General features: G+C 38.6%; 1 protein-coding gene across 1 annotated transcript in view; it reads right to left on the reverse strand.

Annotated features, from left to right (window-relative positions):
- SLC2A13 (solute carrier family 2 member 13) overlaps positions 1-19,524 on the reverse strand; it is a 145,283-nt gene that overhangs the window by 20,550 nt on the left and 105,209 nt on the right. Inside the window, exon 7 of the mRNA XM_058805531.1 lies at positions 8,401-8,526. Within this exon, the coding sequence (XP_058661514.1) occupies positions 8,401-8,526 (126 nt within the window). The remainder of the gene's footprint in view (positions 1-8,400; positions 8,527-19,524) is intronic.

Genomic DNA, 19,524 nt, shown 5'->3' on the forward strand with positions numbered 1-19,524 from the left:
GTGCTGCTGTTGAGAAGTAACATCTGCCACCTCACAGCCTGCCACCTCCTAGCCTGTACCAACCAAAGAGCTGAGTTAAAATAAGGTCACAACTTTAAATCAAAGGAATCAATAATTCCAGTTCATCTTGTGCCAGGAGGGATTGATGTTACTGCCTCCATTCAAAGGAAATGAATGCAAACAGCACATGCAGTCATTTCAATGACTTAAACTAATCAAACATGTTGAGTAATTCAGCAGCCCTACTGCAGAAATGTGTTATTTTCCCTCAAAAGAAAAAAAAAAAAAACAAAAAACAAAAAACAAACAAACAAACAAAAAATACCCTCTAAAAACTTAATTCTTTTAAGAAGGGAAGATACAAAAATTTTACTGAATCCCATGTTGTGATTATTGAAGAATTACTTAGTATGGAACAAAGGTATGTTAGATGTGGATTAGGGATGCTGTTAAAGGTACAAGCTGCTGTATGGATTTTTGGGTTGTTGAATGGTCTTTTTCAGTAAAAATCCTCTACCACATGGGTCTTTCCAAAATATTTTCCACCCTCCAAACAGAGACAACTTAATTTTAGTAAATCCATCTCACAGCATAAAGGAATCTGCTGAGACAGTCTTCACAAATTATTTTTATATAAATTCAAACTTTATAGTCAATAAGCAAATAAATGTGAAAAACAGCTATTGGAAATTCTCCCCTCAGATAAAAAATGCACATGCTCCCAAACACGAGCCAGTTCCCTTTCCTGGGCTCCAAGGCAGGAGGGGAAATCCCATCTGTGGCAGCAGCAGCTCCCTCTGTGCCCCTCTGGGGTGCCCCGGGATGGGCAGAGCTGGGCTGAGCTCTGCCCTGCTCAGCACGGCCCCAGCAGGGACACACGGACAGCTCTGTCTGTCCCTAGGAGCATGAGCAGCTGGAGAAGCCAATTAGCAGCAGCTCCTGTGGGCAGTAAAAGACTCTCTAATGTACATTTCATAAGGGAGAGAGAAAAGCTGCAGGAATTATCCTCATACTCCAAGCACACTGATGGGAGACTGACAATTCTCTCGTACACGCTGGCATTTTTTCTCCTTTCCTTTCCCATCTCCTTTGCCAGCTAGGAGCAAACATACTTTTTGAACAGGGAACAAGAGTATTTTCCTTTTAGCTCCCCTTCAGCTGGCCAGAGAATGAATGAAAAAAACTGAAGGCTTGCTTCCTGAGCAGATGTATATTTAAATTTTGAACACCCTATATCTTCTTCTTTGGACCACTTTTAAAATTAAAAACACTGACTCAAATATTTTTCCATTTAAATAATACATTTTTTTCCAGCCAGCAGCATTTGATAGATAATGTTTTAGCTCGAGGGCCACTTTTGTTTTTATATTCCCATTACCTCAATGCTTGCATCTGAAGTAGTTGTACCAAGTAACCCAAATAGCAGTTGGCATCCCCCACCAGAATGCCTTTTAACCAATAACCTGGAGTAAGATCCAGAGGCATGTTTAGCAGCAAAGTGCAATAAAAAGGAATGGGTAAAGAACAAATTAACAGACAGTGTTTCAAACTAACCGGCCCTGCTTTAAAATCCTATTTTGTGCTGGGTGTCTCCAACAAATAAATTCTGTCTTCAGTATAAACACTAAACATTTCCCAGTCAGAGCACATTCACTTCATAACAAGGCTTTTCAAACATCCAGAATTTGCCACTGGTTGAGTAGAAATATCATGCTAGAGCTATTAATAGCAATTCCTAAGCAATTATCTGAAAGAAATGTAAACAATTTCAGTTTAGATTATTGTGTTGCTCTGGTCACTATTTTCGACTTAAAATGCAGCTACAATATACAAAGTACTTTATTTGTACAGGCATTAAATTAAAATATAATTATGTTGTAACAATAGCTAAAAAAATGACTTCCCTCTTTAGTAAGTTAATCAGTTAAAAAAAAGACAAGATTATCTTCTATTAAAGTTACAATAAAATTTCGCCCTCAATTGTGTAATTACACCCTTACAATATTTCAGCACATACATAGATTCCACCATCTTTATATATGCTTAAAAGGAGCTTGTTATGGTTTTCAGCTCCACCATGAAATAATTTCCTTTTAAAATAATTTTGAAGTGTGATGTTTTAAAGATTTGAGCAGGAAGAGTGGTTGAAAGGATCTGAACATCAAAATACCACTTATTTTACTACCTACTCCTGCATCACCGATAAGACAGCCTCATCAAGGATTAAGGACACAGTATTCTATATTAGTTTATCTATATTACTTTATTCTTCCTCTTTGCTCTTACCAGATAGCAGAAATGGCTTTAAAATATGCATATGAGATTTCTTAAGTTCCTCTTCCACATCCCTTTTACAAATCACACTGGTACATGCAACCATTAGAATGTGATTACATGTCTGATAACCTCCTCCCAGGAAAGACCTCGTGCCTTGGAGTTTGGCTGACAAAGACTGTAATCACTTTCAGATCTTCTTTTAATTTCTGTTTTCACACACTCACTAATATATATCAGATTACATTGTGCTGAAGTACATACTCTAAACCCAACAGGACAAACAGGATTGCACTCAGGCACACAGCTGCTCCAGGTTTTCATACTTACTAGCACTGGGGAAGATATTCAGAATACAGTCCTGCATATATCTTGATTTTCTTTTCTGAACAATATTGAGGCAGAGAGGGGGCATTTTATATTCTGGTTCCTACTGAAGTTATGAATATTTCAATTTCGCCAACATTTACCATATCAAGAGATTTCTCTAAGACTACTGGTTATAATCACAACTCTCCTGAGTGCTGCCAACATACATGCAGATGTGAATATTCTCTTGATCCTGCTACTTTCCTAAATCCTTTATTCCCTCTACTATTGTTTTTTACATGGTAAATATGAGAACCATAATCCTATGTATAATCTTCATCCATTGATCTGACTAATTGGTAAGAGAAATACTAGTTTATCTTGTAATTACTGCTGAGTTAAGCATGAATTTTCAATGCAGACCCTTGTAGAAAGGCTTCAAATAATCATTTCAGCAATAAAATCTTCTAGCAATACTTTCTACATGAAAATGAAGCAAAGCCATGTCTACCCATGGACAGCAGAGTACTTAATTCCTGAAAGAATGCTCTGGGGCTAATCTTTCCGTGGTACCAGCAAAGGTCTGCAACACTGCTTCCCATGATATACTGAAAACAGATTCTCAGTCTTCAAATGTGTAAATTTGCCCATCCATTCTTTCTATGTTAGTCACAGGAACTTTTACAAATGTATCTGATGATGCAAAACAAGTGTAATGAACTTACATGTCTGTCTTTATCTACAAGGGGGAAAAGTAATGTGATATTTTTAGAAAAATCTAATGTTCTTACCAAGAAAATGTATTCAAATGATTTTAAGAGTCTCACCTGCTATGCATTAGACAACAGGGAGTGCTGCATGAATGAATGTAAAGCTCCCCAGAACACTCTCGAGGCTGTGACAGACACTGGCATGTCCCTTGTTGCACATAACCCAATCTGTTGTCTGAGAATCCAGCTAATGAACTCCCATGAATTTATTTTTTCTAACCAGTGGAATCTAGTTAGGATCCAGGCTTGAATGCCAAGGTCATTAGGCACACTCCTGAAGCTGGGAAAGAGGGTTTGACTGCCTGCCTGGCCTGCTTGCTCTCACTGCTCAGGCAATTCAAATCCACTTTTCCCCCAAACAGGTTTCCAAGACACATTTAAACCCCTCAGCAAACTGGCAGATATGAGCAACAGGCACACAGTGAAACATAACAGCATTACTGAGCATCTGTAAACATGCCATTAATTTTACATGGAAGGAAGATGCTCAGGAGAGCACTGGCTAAAGGAAAACAGAGCTTCCCAAAGACAGAGCTCTTCTGCTCTCTTGCCTTTGCAGTGGCTGCCCTTGGAGAGGAGACTGCTTCTTTATGTTGAGAAAAGCAGGATTCTCCATGAAGCATTAAACTCCCCTGGCACAGAGATGTTCCTCTAACAAAGTTAATAAAAATGGCTGAAAACAGCAAATCACTCAGCTCCTGTCTCTTTATAGATTTCTGTTCCCAATCATTCTCCTCTGGGGGCTGTGGAGACCTGCCAGCTAATTGTGTGGACAGGATGGCTCTAGGCTTGTCTCTGATCAGAGGATGATGTTATTATTTCTTCATAATTGTTTACTGTATAAAATCAACATCGTTCTCTCCAGAGGAAGATTGCTCAGAGTTGCTCATGAGAGCGTTTCAGCTCAGTTGTGGGCCTGCTGTCGTCTTGACAACATACTCATGTCAAGGTTAATGTCACATCAAGGCACTGTAAGTACCTCCTTCCCTTGCAGTTATTCTTTCAACTGTAAGGGTAGTAATGCAATTTAAAGTTTCTCCATTCTTGGCTGACCTTTAGGAGTATTGATTGCAATTACACAAAGAGAAATTGCAAGAGAGAAATTTCTCTGAGTACTGTGGGAATAATTGTAGTTGTGAGGAAAACCCCTGGATTTTGGGTTGTGTTCAGAAAGCACAGCCCTGGAAGCAATCACCTCTACATCTTGTCCTGGCTGAGAGAGGGACTCTACCCATGACCCCTCTTGTGCCACCTGAGTTTCATATGGGAACCTTCCCATTGCAACCCCATCTGTACAAGTGAGCTAAATCTTTTTATTAAGTTCATGGGGATTTCATAATTCAGTGTTCATGAAGAACAGAACTGCAAGGCTTTCTGAGCTACTGCTACGTGCAAAACTTCCCTAAATCTTGGGAAACAGAGTCCCAATGCAGAACCGTGAGACCACACTGAAAGAAAAGACACAGCTCTTCTTCTTTTACTACAAAGTAAATAATTTAAGAATATTCTTGCTCACTGTCTTGGAACCATCCTTTATGTGTCCCTGGGCAGAGCCTGAGGCAGGAAGATTTGCATGTCAACAGCTATTTTGTTAACTAGTTCAGAAATACCAAGGCAGCAAAGCACCTGCCTGTGCTGGTGCCCTGGGCAAGACACTCTTCCCTGTGTTATTCTAATACCAGTCAGGCTTATGTAACTGATTAAATAATAAAAAATACATCTCTGCTGCTTGAGGTACATGCATGATCTTACAGGCACACTCCCCATGCTGCTTAAGCTGTGACTTGGGCTCAGTCAGATTTATTCCTGCACAGTCTCTGTCCTCCCCAGGGCCACTGCCAGCCACTGAGTTCCCAACATCCAACAGAGCCCAAATGCTATATTCTTCTTGAAAAATATGTGGATGCTTTAATTGTCTCCCTGGGTTTCTATGACAACCACAGCAACATAAACAGCCTTGCTGGCAGCCACAGGAGACTCAAATCTCTCCTCTCTTCCCTCCCCTCCCCAGAACTTCGCAATGTAGAACACATCATAACCAAATAAATGCAATTAACAATGGAGGTGGTATCCAGTACACCTGGCTGGCACTGGGGAAATGCCTTGGAAATAAAATTACAGTATTTTATAGTAACAGTCAAAGCATTGCCCACTACAGCTATCAAAGTACTTTGGGACCAACAATGAAAAACAGTGCAAAGCTATAAATACATAAACAGAAGTTTTCTATGTCTGTCTGCATGGCTGCAGAGAGCTTTAAAAAATACATGACAAGGCCTTCTCTGTTAGTGCTTCTGAGCACCTCTCACCTTGGTGGTAGGTTGCACATCAGGAATATATAAGCCCCTGAGTAAATGTCAGGACAGTTGGGGTTCAGATGGCTGCAGCTCCCAGCTTTCCAGCAGGAAAATCATAAACAAGATGTGATCACAGCAGCAGCAAAATGCTCTGCATGGCACTGTCAGCCCGAGTCCAGGAGAAGCTGCTTCTCTAACTCCTTCATCAACATCATGAGAGCTGCTGCTTCTGCTAATGCTCAGACATCTGAGGTCCAACAAGTCCCAAACAAATAGCTCAGAAATAAATTTCTTCTCTCCTGAACAAAATTAATGGCCAAATAGATTTTCCATGAGCCAAGGGTAACCCTGGAGGCTTTAAGCCATTTAAACTCATTCATCTAACACCGGATGCATGAAGCCATTGGGACACACAGGAGTTACAAAAGAGGCTGCTGATAATTACAGCTGTCAGCTGTCCACAGCCCACAAAATCATCTCTCCAATTATTATATTACTTTCTGATCACCATAATGCCATGTATATTTTTAAAGTAATAGCCCCTGTATGTCTAGCTTGTGACAAAGTAACTTTGTGAAAGAAAGGGCAGCAATTTCCTTCACCAGTGCTGTAGTTTGTCTCAGGCTTTGTTCTCCCTATGCTGCCAGGGAGATACAGATGCCTCTGGCTGCTCTGAGACTCATTTGGAGATGGAACTGTGCTGTTTTCCCTGCAGCAATCTTTCCTTGGCAGGGAAATCCTATGGCTTTGTGGGATGATTTTGCTGTAAAGCAGACTCAGGACTTGAGCAAATGGAGCTGGGGGATGGTATGAGAATGTGATCCCCAAAACTCTATGGGGATTCCCCATGGCCAGTAAGCAGAGATACACCTATCTGTGAAGAGAAGGAGCAGAAGGAAAAGGCGGCAAAATGCTTCCCTCTTCCACAGGGCTTGGAAGGCACAGAAGACACCACCTGACATTGCACAGCTTGAAGGATCAGCTTTTTGAAAACGAAGGCAAGACAGAAATTAATGAAATAAACACTAGAAATAGTGAGGAATATTAAAAAAAAGAAATGTGGATATTTTATTGGTTTTCCATCTTTAGGCAGGACTTTCATAGTGGTGACTACCAGTATAACATATATAAAATTGTTTCATTTCCTTTTGAAGGATTTTACGCAGGGTCCTCATGGTATGGAATTCTTGCACATGGAAAGACTGCATTTTGCAATATGAAAAGGAAATATTTATTCTCCCCTAATTTGCTCCAACAGGCTGTAGAGCAAAGAGTCTACATGAGACTGGATCACGAATATTAAATAGTTGCTTATGCCCACATTTACTGTGATAAAAAATAGCACTGGCTAATGAAATAAAGTTTAGTTTTATCTATCAACTATTCATAACAATTTTTTGTTTGCATGTATGTCTTTCTGCCTTCTAGTGTGATTCTGCTAATTACAGACAGGCTACTTAAAACTACAGCACATAGAAAATGAATTTTGACTTGGAATATAAAGAGACATCTGCTACCTTACAAATATGAGAATCCACATGCTGCAGATCACATGAGGGTATCAGGCAATATGCAAGGCATATTCCATAATGTGACATTGAAGTTAGTCACAGAACAAGCAGGCAGATTAAATTTTGTAGTTTTCACAGTTATTTATTAACAGTAATAACCCCAATTTTTAATGCTTTTAAATTAGGATTACAAAAAATATAAGCTTCTCTTTTCTGCACTTGGAATTAATTACTAGGCCTAATGGTACTGAAATCAAAACGAGGGCAATTTTAGAGTAATTTTAAATTAATGATTCTACAATTAGTAGACTTTTTTTTCATACTTTTTCACCTCTGTCCAATATGACTCAGTGCCTTTGAGACAGTTTGGTTTAAATTCTGAGGAATATGTATGAAAGTTAATAAAAGAGAAGAGGCCCAAATCACACACAAACCTTTGCCTATTCCCTAAGTATGTTCATGGTGTGTGGGTGGCTGAGATGAATTCTGTCGAGGTGGTTTTCTCAGAAGTAATTACATAATTCCCTTGTGCCCTTGAACCATTCTAAACCCCAATCCAAGCCCTGCTCATTACTTAAGTATTTATAAAGCCTCTACAAGACAATGTTCCACCTCACAAAGCTTTTCTTAGGAATAGTCAGTACTTCTGAAAACCTGAAGGTTGCTGTGACTTCACAGGAAGTTTTGTGCTGCATAAAAAAGAGGTGTGATGTATTTTGCACACGTTTTTACACCCAAGCGCAACATATGGCATGACACCCATTTCAGGCACAGAACCACAGAAATCTGTGGCCAAACCCCATGCTTTTGACAATTTGAACTTTTCAGATTTTGCTAATTTTAGTTTATTCAGCTGAGCTGTTTATTTGGTAGGTCAATATTAAAAGTGTGGTTTAATTAATGCATTTTAAAAGAAAATTCATTCAGAGTATATAACTAGGGAATCTGCCACTTCAAATAAATGAAAAACATTAAGGAAAGGTAATTTTCCTCACTTCTAGAGTATTTTTGCCATGCTTCCTAAGTGACAGACTACACCAAAAGGGCTGCAGACATCAGGGTCAAGGCTTTAATTTATTGTTAGGAAGTAATAACCTATTTTTGACAATGTCAAGTTATTTTCTTCTTCCTGAACATCTTAAGAATTTAACACTTTCTGTAAAAAAAAAATGGCTCTCAATAGCATAAAATACACTCTCTGTAGAGCACAAGGCTAAAAAATCCTGACAAGTGACATACCTGCCCCAAGCTGCTTTCATTGTAGAGTGTTTATCAACAGGAATGCATGAGGACTCAACAACACTTGATTTATTCAATTTGTAGCAGAGACCACAGTCTGGATCTAACATACATCCATTGCAGTAACTGAAAGAGAAAAGCATAAATACTTAAGCAATACATCATTCATTTGTGGATGTCAAAACCAACAGCATCTCCCAATAAGTCTTGGAATGCACACAGCTAAGTTGTCAGGGTTGGAGACAAGACCAATAAGTTCTCCAAAAAGTATCACATATTGCTTGCAACCTCTTCTGTAACTCATTTTGGTAGTCCATCTGCATCTACCCTGTGATATCTGATCAGGTTGCAGGAGAATTCATTCATACAATAAATTTAAATTGAAAAAAGACAGATTGGAGTTGAAGAAAAAGAATCATCATAGAATCATGGAATGGTTTGAGATGGAAGGGACCTTACAGATCATCAAGTTCCAATGTCCACTGCCATGGGCTGGGACATCTTTTACTAGATCAGGTTGCTCAGAGTCTGATCCAACTTGGCCTTAAATAGTTCTTTGGATAAGTCATCCAAAAGTTCTCTGGGCAATTGCTTCAGTGACTTACCACCCTCAAATAAAAGGACTTCTTCCTAATGTCTACCTAAACACTCTATTTCTGTTTGAAGTCATTCCCCCTTGTCCTGTCAGACATCATACCTAATAACCAAACTAGAATTTGGGCATCCATGGATGCGAGTCAGTCAGTGATCACAATACCACGTGTCTGTCTCTGTGAGAAAACTCAACACCTAAATTTCCACAACATTTGATGGAAGGAGTCATTATGTCAGTGGAGACAATTCATATACAGGTATCCAGTGCCCAAAAATATCCCATATACCTGTCGCTGCAGAGTGTGCAGGGCTCTTGCAGGTTATCCCCATGCATCACACTTGCCAGCTCTGTAGAGATGTCTCTGATTTCATTGAGAGTCCAAATAAGCAGGAGATGCTAACGTTCAGGCAAAGTTTCCCCAATGCCATTCTGTTAGTTGCTCAAGGGTTGAGACAGCAAAAATTTTCTCTAGATGCCCCTGACTGCACTGACCACATCCCCACTGACCCTTCTGCCAGCCTAGACACCAAGGGCCCTACAGACACTTCACTGAGGAGCCAGTCCAAAATCTCTCTCTAAAATGGGACTGATGGGGATGTAGGTATGTGAGCTACATAAAATCTGACTGATGGGGATGTAGTTATGTGAGCTACAATGGCATCCAAAGCTCCCCATGCAGTGCAAGTTACCTGAAAGCTGCAGGCACAAAGCCCTGCAAACACTCACTCATTGCTCCTGTGATTGAACTACACAGGTATTTATCTTCCCTGGAAGCCATTTTAGATTCAGACACACATTTTCACCAGTAAAGCCCCTGAATATCCAAGGGATAACTTTAGCCAGTAAAAATTAGAAAAAAAATAGGTACTGTAAAACATAGAGTGAGCCTGGAAATTTGAAAATAAAATTCAACTTTGAAATGCAACATCTGGAAACAAATAATTAAGGTGACCAAAGTAGCTTTAATATCCACACCTGTAATAACAAAACAAAGGAAATAATATTTTCTGAGTGTGTATCTTTCCTTTAACACAAGAGAGAATTTGTGAATTAAGGAATATCTTGCTTAAACTACTTAAGCATTATGAGGAAAAGTAGAAATAACTGTATAACAAAGTCTCAAGAAATTAAAATAGCAAAGCAGATTAAATGGATATAAAAAATCTGAAAGTATATGCTTAAAATCTAGTTATTCAAACTCTTTGTATTATAATGTTTCTAAAAGACTTATAAGGACAACTCACATGGCAGATGGCAAAAAAAGGGCTGTGTTAAGAAAATTTTCTTATTTCTCCCAATTTTCAGAAAAGTGTGCTCTTTGTAAATTATTAAATTACTACTGAATTTCTATGTTGTCTACATTTAGAATATAAATCTATTTTAAACACACCTTCCTCTGCTTAACTGATTGGTCAAATTCCAGTCTAAAGAGTTTGAGGTTTTTTAATTAGGAAAGCTGCATTAAATCTGCTCTTAATTGAGATATAGACTGCAGAAAATATTTTTACATGGACATGAAACAAAACTTTCAGATAAAAGTCAATTTTATCTAATTTTAGTAAACATTTCTTCTCTTGCAAAGATAAATGAGAAAATTGTAATTCTGCAATTAGGAATTTTCAAAGGAAAGGCCAATACTACTATTACAGTACTGAGATTTAGTTGCATTTTGTTACATTGATATTTGTACATTAATGGGCAGTAATCAAAAGAGTTTACAGGAACAGAAGACTGCAAGTGAATGAAAACATTTTTATAAATCACAAATGTATTCAAGTATACAATAATAATATTAAAATGCATAAAATTAAAATATTTTCTTATATTGAAAAGAATCCCATGATATCAAACAGGATTGTAACATATAATTTTCAAACTATAGAACATTTTCCACTGAAATGATGTTATCAAAGTGCCTGAAGCAACATGAATTTCTAACAAGACACAGTGATTAGTGTCATCTTTATGGTGTTACCAGCAGAGGGCAGGGACTGGAGACCTCCAGGTTCCCTCACAAGAATCAATGCAGAGATGAACAGCAGAGCTGAATTTGCACTGTTTGTTCCATCCTGCTGGGTAACTCCACAAAACCTCATGTAGTGCTGGTATCAGTTAGCCAGTCAAGTGGGAAACACAAGATATCTTATTTATTCCTACTCCCATCCAGAAAAAAAAAATTGAGAGATTTGAGTATTGATTCCAGTGTCTGTCTACATGGCTGCTGGTTCAGCTGATCCTCTGGCTTTATTGGATATTGTAGAATAATTCAGGTTGAAAAGGACCTTTAACACCATCAAATCCAACTGGTCTTCCTGCTGGCATTCAACAAATAAAGGCTGCTGGATTTCATGTTTTGCCAAATGTCAGAGGTTATACAGAGCTACTCCTAACAATTTTACTAACTTAAAATTATTCTTTTCCATGTTTTTTTCTGAATTTTGTCTTTCAGATTGAACACTTAAATAACAGCTCTTTATGAACCCTTTATGTTTGGGCTAGGATTTCCTGTCATCCTATACAGTGAGTTCATACAATCAGACTCTGACTTCTGATTTTAGAGACAAGATCCATTTATGCCAAAGGAAATAAAAGAAATCTAACACACAAGACTTAAAGCCACTTCAAATCTAACTCCCAGCAGACTAAGAGCAGGCAGTTGCTATTCAGAACATTTAGCATTCTTCTGTGCCCTGTCTTATCACTGATATAAAATTTTATGTTGTCTTTGATGAGGGACATGGCCATTGGTTTTTCCAAGATGAAAACCAGTGTTTTTTTCCTCCAAAACCCCAGCATATACACATTAAAATTGTTTGATAACACAATACAGAAACCTCTATCAGTTACTAACTCTAATGATAACAGAATATGCTGCATGAAATAATCAAGGAAGATTTTTTTTCAAAGAAGCAGTTAAAAAACAAAGACACCATGTGCTGAGGCTGTTCACTCTAGAAATAAAATATATTGTAGTTTCAGGTTTATGCTCTTCTTCCCTCTAGCCTCATTATTATCTGCTAAACTATTTAAACAATTTGAAATTGAGTACATATTCTGATATACATGCTCATAGTGATATAAATAATATAGGCTATAGAATATATCAGGAAGAGAAATGCACAATTTAATACTTATTATGAGATGAATACTTACATATGAGATGAAACTATCTCTACAGAGCTCATTCCTGTTCTCAGAAGCACCTTATCAGTTCTATCTATCTATCCATCCATCAATCTACCCATCTATCCATCCATCCATCTATCTATCTGAGGATGAATCTTTAAAAATATTGATTATTCTTCAAATCCACACCAGAGATTAGTTATGAAAGTAAAGCTCTATAAGAGAGTACTCTTTCTCTATATGAAAGCTCTATATAAGAATACTCTTGGATGTCTAAGTAGGAAAGGAAATTTGCATCCAATCATAAACAGGAGATATGCTTCCTCTAGTTATCCTGAGATATTTCTATTTGTGCTAAGTTTATGAGCTAGTGCCTTGAAAACAAGTTCATCTGTGAAAAGCCAGTTCAAAATTCCCAGGTAGGCTGGTGGTCTGTAAGACTGACAATCCAAGATTGAAACACCTGGGAGAGATGATTTGATTTTGATGAAACCAGGCAGCAGTACAGCAGAAAGGTTTTACAAGGAGCCTGTTTCCCTCCCTGCTTGCCAGCTGGGCTCCTAGGCAACCCAGACAAGGCAAGTGTCTGGACTTCGGATGCTGCAGCCCATGAGGCAGAATAACAATAACCAGGCTCCAGAAGTCCAAAAATGCCCAGCTTCTCTGCAGATCAGTGCCATGAGCTCAACAGAACAAAGTAGCCTGACCTCCCAGTTTATGGGGAGCTGCCATGGAATGGGATTTCTGCTCAAACATCACAGCACGTTTGCTGAGGAGCTGATGGACTGTCAGAAGAGTAGACATCCCCATGTTACTGCGATATTTTCTGAAAATTCGCTTCACCAGGATTTCTTCTCCTGAGAAGATGAGAAGCCTCAGCTTCTCCATGTTTTGTGATCTGGAGATTGTTTATCCAAACATGTGAATTGTTTTTAATTAATGACCAATCACCAGCAGCTGTGTTGGACTCTGAGGAGTGAGTCATGAGCTTTCTTTATCATTCTTGTTAAGCCTCCTGATATATCTTTTCTCTTTCTTTAGCATAGTTCTGGTATAGCATTTTTAATATAATATAATATCATAAAATAGTAAATCAGCCTTTTGAGAACATGGAATTAAATTCTCATCTCTCACCTCATCCTGGGGCCCTCACAAACACCACATCCTCAACACTGTGATTGCTCCCTGGTTCTGCCAACACACTCAACACATGTCCCCTTCATCCAACCACACAGCAATAACTGATATCTAGAAAGACTGACAGCACCAACTTTGAGGTTCTTTGACAGCAATTTCTTGCCAGCCTGAGCAGCAGCAACTTTCAGATTGCTCTGCTCTGGATCAGCCTGCCCAATTAACTGTTCCTGAGGTTAGAGGTTGATCACAAAGGCCACAATGCCATCCTCTCTCACAGAGATCTTACACTATGTGGATGAATTACTAATTGACTAGCTGTGTACATTTTTCTTGATAGCAAAATTACTGTTTTCTTTCTTCCTAACAGTGTGGTTTACCAGGCTCTAATGCAGTCTCTGAAAATACTGAATAAAATCTCTGACCTGACAAAGTGGCCCTCCAGATGCTAATGAAAAGTTCCTAACTACTTTTACCCCCCTGCTTAGAATACTCCATACTTATGTTTGTTTCATCATTACATCTTGCACTTTAAAGTTGCAAAATGACCTTGTAAGTAATGACTCTCCTACAATTCTCAGAAGTCTTGTAATTTGAGCTGCAAGTTTTACCTTGCCACTTATTGTTGCGTGATTTACCACTAAAAGACCTTTGCCCAGTGCCTTTGCTCTGCAAGTACCATTTCTCTTTTTCTTGCACTATTTTGACTTTTTCAAGCTGAACCTCAATTAAAAAATTTTCATCAATTTTCATTTTTTGCCGCATTTTAAACAACTTTCAACTTTGCTCTCTATTCTCTGTTATCCAATTACAAAATGTAATTGTATGTTCCTGGATGGTCCTATTGTCCAGCTACAGAAATGCAAACTGAGCCTGATAATGCACTCTGGACTGTGTAGCTGTACAGAATGTAGCACCTGATTTCATTATATTCTACTGCATGAGTAGCAGAACAGCCACTCAGAGCATCAAAACATCCCCAAATACAGACTTTTTTTGTGGACAGACTCTTTCCACTTCTTTCAGATCTATCATTCACACTGAGTATATGCTGCAGAATCAGCCTGAGTATGTGAAGAAGACTTTTTATGGGAAAATCTGCTTGATCTGCTACATGCAAGTTGGACCTGATGATCCTTATGAGTCCCTTCCAACCAGAGATATTACACGCAGGACATTTTGCTCACATCCTGTCTTGTCCTGTTGTTCACTTTTTACTTTTTTTAACCCACTGCTCCTGCTCTGTATGATGCAAATATTCATTTTCCTGAAGATGAGAACTGCAGGAACAATAAAAACTGACTCAGGCAGGAAAGGCTCAATGCAGGGACAGGACAGGAGGGTCTTGCAGCACCTGCTGAGGATTAGCACACCCCACCCAGAGAGAATACAGGCTGCAAATCATTGCAGGCTGGAAGGAATGTCACTTTGGCTGTGCTGCTTTCTCCTATTTCCAGCTTGCTGTTTGGCACCCTGGAAGCATGATCCTAGGCCAGGTGGATCCTTCCTCCTGCTCTCAGTTTACTCTTTGCTCCCAAGGCTGGCTATGCACAGTCTCTGCCTGCTTTAGCATGCAGTGCAGTTCCTTTTCATCTCCCTACAGAACAATAACAAGACGGAATCAAGCTTTCCCTGCTTCTGTTCTTGTATTCTGTCTACAAGATACAAGTCAATGTCTCTTCCTCCAGCCTGGAGCAAAAGGAAATGGCCAAGGCAGCTGAGCTGAGCATCACTGCTGAGGCCAGGCCTGCCCAGCTGCACTCACCAAGGACATGGACAACTCATGAATCCAAATAGCCAAAGCCTTGAGTTCAACAACAAAAAAATTCAGCCAAGGACTTTTGGACAAATACTGCAGTGGACTTATCAGCTCTGTTGACATGTTAGGATTTTGATACTTTCTGCCAGATGTACAACTAAGGATCTTAGGGATTTTTTGACAAATGGCTGACTTCACTTTTATACACAAACTCATCTGAGTTAGGTACCAGGACCATGTTTAAAGCTGCCTGATGCTTGCACCTGAGGGCTTGTGCTGTTTGCACAGGCATGAAATCAAGCCTTTCTTTATACTTCTCATGGTTCCTTGCTTCCAGAAGTGAAGCACTAAATTCAGCTTACAAATAACTGGACAAGAATATAGGGGATGCTTTAAGCAGTTAAAATGTGTGCTAACTGCAGATATCACTTCCAGCTGTTGTATTTGGGACATAGGAAACAAACAAATTAACAAAGAATGAGAAAAATCCAGTTGGACTTCAAGAGCACTTTCCAGCTATGTTAAGAGACCAAGCAACAGAAGTGTATTTGCTAAGTTCTACCAACATTCTGTGAGGTAACACATGCATCTGTTTAGTTGTGTCCATAAGGAAAAGCTACAATTTATAATCACAGCACTAGGATGCTAATTGCAGTTCTGTAGTTTACCACACAGATACTCCAACAGATGTAAATCACAGTTATGTTCAAAGTATGACCAACCCTTTCTCATTTGCAAATCAGGCTCCTGCTCCATCTATTCCACTGAGATAATTCTTAGGTGTCCTCCCTAAAGCTCCAGACCAGCCCTGAATCTTTACTCTTCCTGATATGCCAACTACCTATAATACATTAGATTTCTTCAAACATTGCTTAAACCTTCTTCACAAAGGCTCCCATTCCTCAACTATGCAACATAATTTATACAAACTCACAGAAATTGTTCTCAGCCTCTTGGTGTTTGCTATTTGTGTTTAGGTGTGGTGAGGATGTGAAGGTTCATCTATTCTCCTCACCTATCACAGTCCCATGAGGATGATGACTCCACAAACCCTGCCTAGTCCTTAGGGCTGTCCCCTACTGCTGCAAGCACCTTGGCAGCAGACTCTGCTGAAATGCTCACATCTCATGAGAAGGGTCCTGATCTATCTGCTTATAGGTATCAATTGCTTATTGTCTTTGATGATCTTTTTTTCTGAATTTATATAGCCTCCAACTACAGAGCTTCTTGATTTATTTTTGAGCAACACAGACAATAAAGAACAGAAACAACTGACTTACACATGCCTTCATTTTGGACAGAGTGGCTGTCTCTGTAGAATAATTTGTTTTCAAAACTATTTTTCCAAAGAGACCCTCCAGGTAGATACTATATTTTCAGCTTCCAGGCATATCAGATAGAAGCCCTGTTCAAACTTGATTAAAATCATTATTGTGTGACTAAAACCTGCAGACCTTGTAAAGTGTAACACCATCACTTTGGAAGATTTAAAAAAAATCATTCCCTAAGCATTGGTTTGGGTTTTGTTAAAAAGCGAAGTCTTAAAAGTACTAGCAGAGATGGGAAGTGTTAAAAGGCTACTAAATGAATAACAACTTGTTTCCTCACTAATGCAGAGTTTGAGTCATAGCATGTGGAAAACTTACCAATGGCTACAGGAACTGCATTGCATTCAGACATTATAGTTCAGGTAAGTTTCTTTTCAGATCTTTGTGTTTAAATTGATGAGAGAAGGTTTTTTTCACTCACTTTAAAGATGCCTACATGAATTGACATATTCCTTCCTATCCTTTATAATTTAAAATTAAATTACAAGTTTTGATTGATAGGACCAACATGCCAGCACAGGGAAAATCATTATCAAGTAATATATCACTATATTATTTACTTTATAAATTTCAAGACCATGTCGAGGTCATTTCACAGTTCTGCAACATAAACTATTAGAATTTTAACTATGCTTCATAAGAGCTGGCAAAAGCATTCTCAGACATGTTTATCTCTTTTTATATTCATAATTTTCTGACCTCAATGGCCAAAACACATTACTGTATTTATTACAGCAATTCTCAGTTATCAGAAAACCAGTAGCTCAGGCACTTTGACATTAGAAAGAGAAAATGAGAATCATATTTTAACAAACTCTGGTTCCATGATACAGTGACACTATGAAAAACAGAATTGTCTAGTTTGTTGATACATCAGATTGTCAATGAGTTCTCAGTAAAATAAACTACAATACCTAATACACTACTATATGCATCCTAAGGCTATTAAATACAATAAAACTAGCTTCAATTACTAGGTTAGCAGAATTTTTCAGGACTGATCACAATTACATACTTCTGCTATATTCATAAAGAAAATATACATTTCTATCCATTACCTATCTTATTAAATGGCCATGCTGGAGTTCTAAATATTGTTGCCTTCATCTCAGTGGTGTGCACTTGTACAAAGGATCATGAACCACATGAGGGTGACTAATTCAAGACTGAACAACAGAGTCCTTGTGTGCCCAGCACAGCTGTCACTGCCTGTGTTATTTTAATCAGTCTGAAGACAATCACTTCAGGAAGGATTCTGAGAAACTTTGTGTGCTCAGGTATCATTTCCCTAAGATATGAAGGCTGACCTAAGCTTAACACAATATTTACCAGTTTCATACAGTAACTGACAGGAAAAATATTGCTTAGGCAGAACAGGTTTGCATTATGTCTTCTAGAGCAAACCAAGTTTCAAGAAGTGCAGAGAAAGACATGAATAGAGATAAACCAAGCAAGAACACAGGGCAGCAGGACCACAGTCATCTTACAGAAATGGCTCAATGTCCCAAACAGTCACATCATTGATTCTTTAAAGATTGGGAAAAGGTGGGAGGGCAGCTAATAAACATGCCCTAACCTAAACCTCCTTCCAGAGTTAGACAAGTTCCCAGTAAAAATGGGAATGTTTATAGAGTTTTGGTAGTCAGAATAATTGTAGGAATGGATAGTTCATCTTTTCACTCCTAAGGTGACAAATTCTGGAATGGTGCTGTGTTGTATTCTTAAATTTACCTTTCAGATTTCTGTGGCCTTGATGATAAGTACAATCACACCTGCTGAGGAGATTAAGATCAAATAAAACAGGTGGTCACACTGCAAATATCTACACAACCTTATACAGCTGAGTGTGAAAATGAAATTTGATTAATGGATGGTGCAGAGGAGCACTCACCCTGCCTCTCCTCAGTGAGATAAACACCCACTTCCAGCTGTAAGGAGGCAAAACAAATCACAGTGTTTGGAGTGCCCTGCTGAATTTGAGGTATTTCCATGATTCGATATTTTTTTTTACAGATAAATGAATTATCTTTTGGCTGTTCAACTACAATATTGTACATCTCCAGATCAAATGAAAATATTTTATTTATTTTATGCACAGCATATCTTACTGGTTTGTTTTCTGCAACCATGTACAGGTGCCTTGTAACTCCATTTGCATGGCACAGCTCTCTGAGAACACAGTACTCAGCCCTATGTGCTTTTTTGAGTTAGGACAAGGACTGTGCTCTTTATCTGCTAGTCTTTCTATCTTCATTGTTATTCTAGCAGCAGGAATTAGTCTGTGCAGAGGAATATGGATTTGAAGGAACAACAAGCAAACAGATTGTTTGTAGCAGCTCTAAGGGTTCCTTAATGGACACCCACACTTTAACACAATAGATTTACTAACATAAAAAACATTTTTACTCTGTGCAGTATCAGTGAAGCTTCTGCCAGCAAAATAAATTCTACTGATTTTTTCATAACTTATAAATACCTTTTGACACAGACAAACACAAATTATTTTTAGGAAACAGCCCCACACTCTGAAATGCCCCATCTGCAATGAGGTTTAAACTTTAAGTTTAGCTCAGCTCAGAGAAGCACTGTGTCCCCATAAGACAAAGAGAACTATGAGTTACATTTGTGCAGGCACATACTTAAAGCAGGTACAGGGAGATGGCATTATGTGTTCATCTTCTGAAGCCCTGCTGCCTTTTGCTTCTAAACTTTCTGAGACCTCTTGAAGACTTGCAAGATACAATGCTCAGCAATCTGAGACACCAGCAGTTTTACTAGAATGAGCTAAAATATGAGTTAAGGAGCAAGGGACCACTGCCATTCATTTACTTCCCTTTACTTTGATTGGATATTCTGTTTGTACCTGTCTCTACAGCAACCCTTGCTGCCCTACACTGTGGGTATCTGTACAGTAAAGCCATTACTCTTCAAGTAGCAAAGAAGATATGCAAGATTTATGTTATACAGAGTAGACTTTTACTTCCAAAGCCTCAGGTTTGGGAGTCTTTTTGATTCAACTTTATAAGTGCCATGGGGAATACCTCCAAGGCCAAAAAGGAGAGGTGAATCACAAAGCTCAACCTTCAGCTTTTGTCTGGTTTGCAGTCCCCATCTCCTCTTCCTTCCAAGACCATGAATGTTATGTTGAAGTTCTTCTAACCAAAGTGAAATGCCAAAAACAC

Source organism: Ammospiza caudacuta, chromosome 5 (genome assembly GCF_027887145.1).
Source record: "Ammospiza caudacuta isolate bAmmCau1 chromosome 5, bAmmCau1.pri, whole genome shotgun sequence".
Classification (NCBI taxonomy): domain Eukaryota; kingdom Metazoa; phylum Chordata; class Aves; order Passeriformes; family Passerellidae; genus Ammospiza; species Ammospiza caudacuta.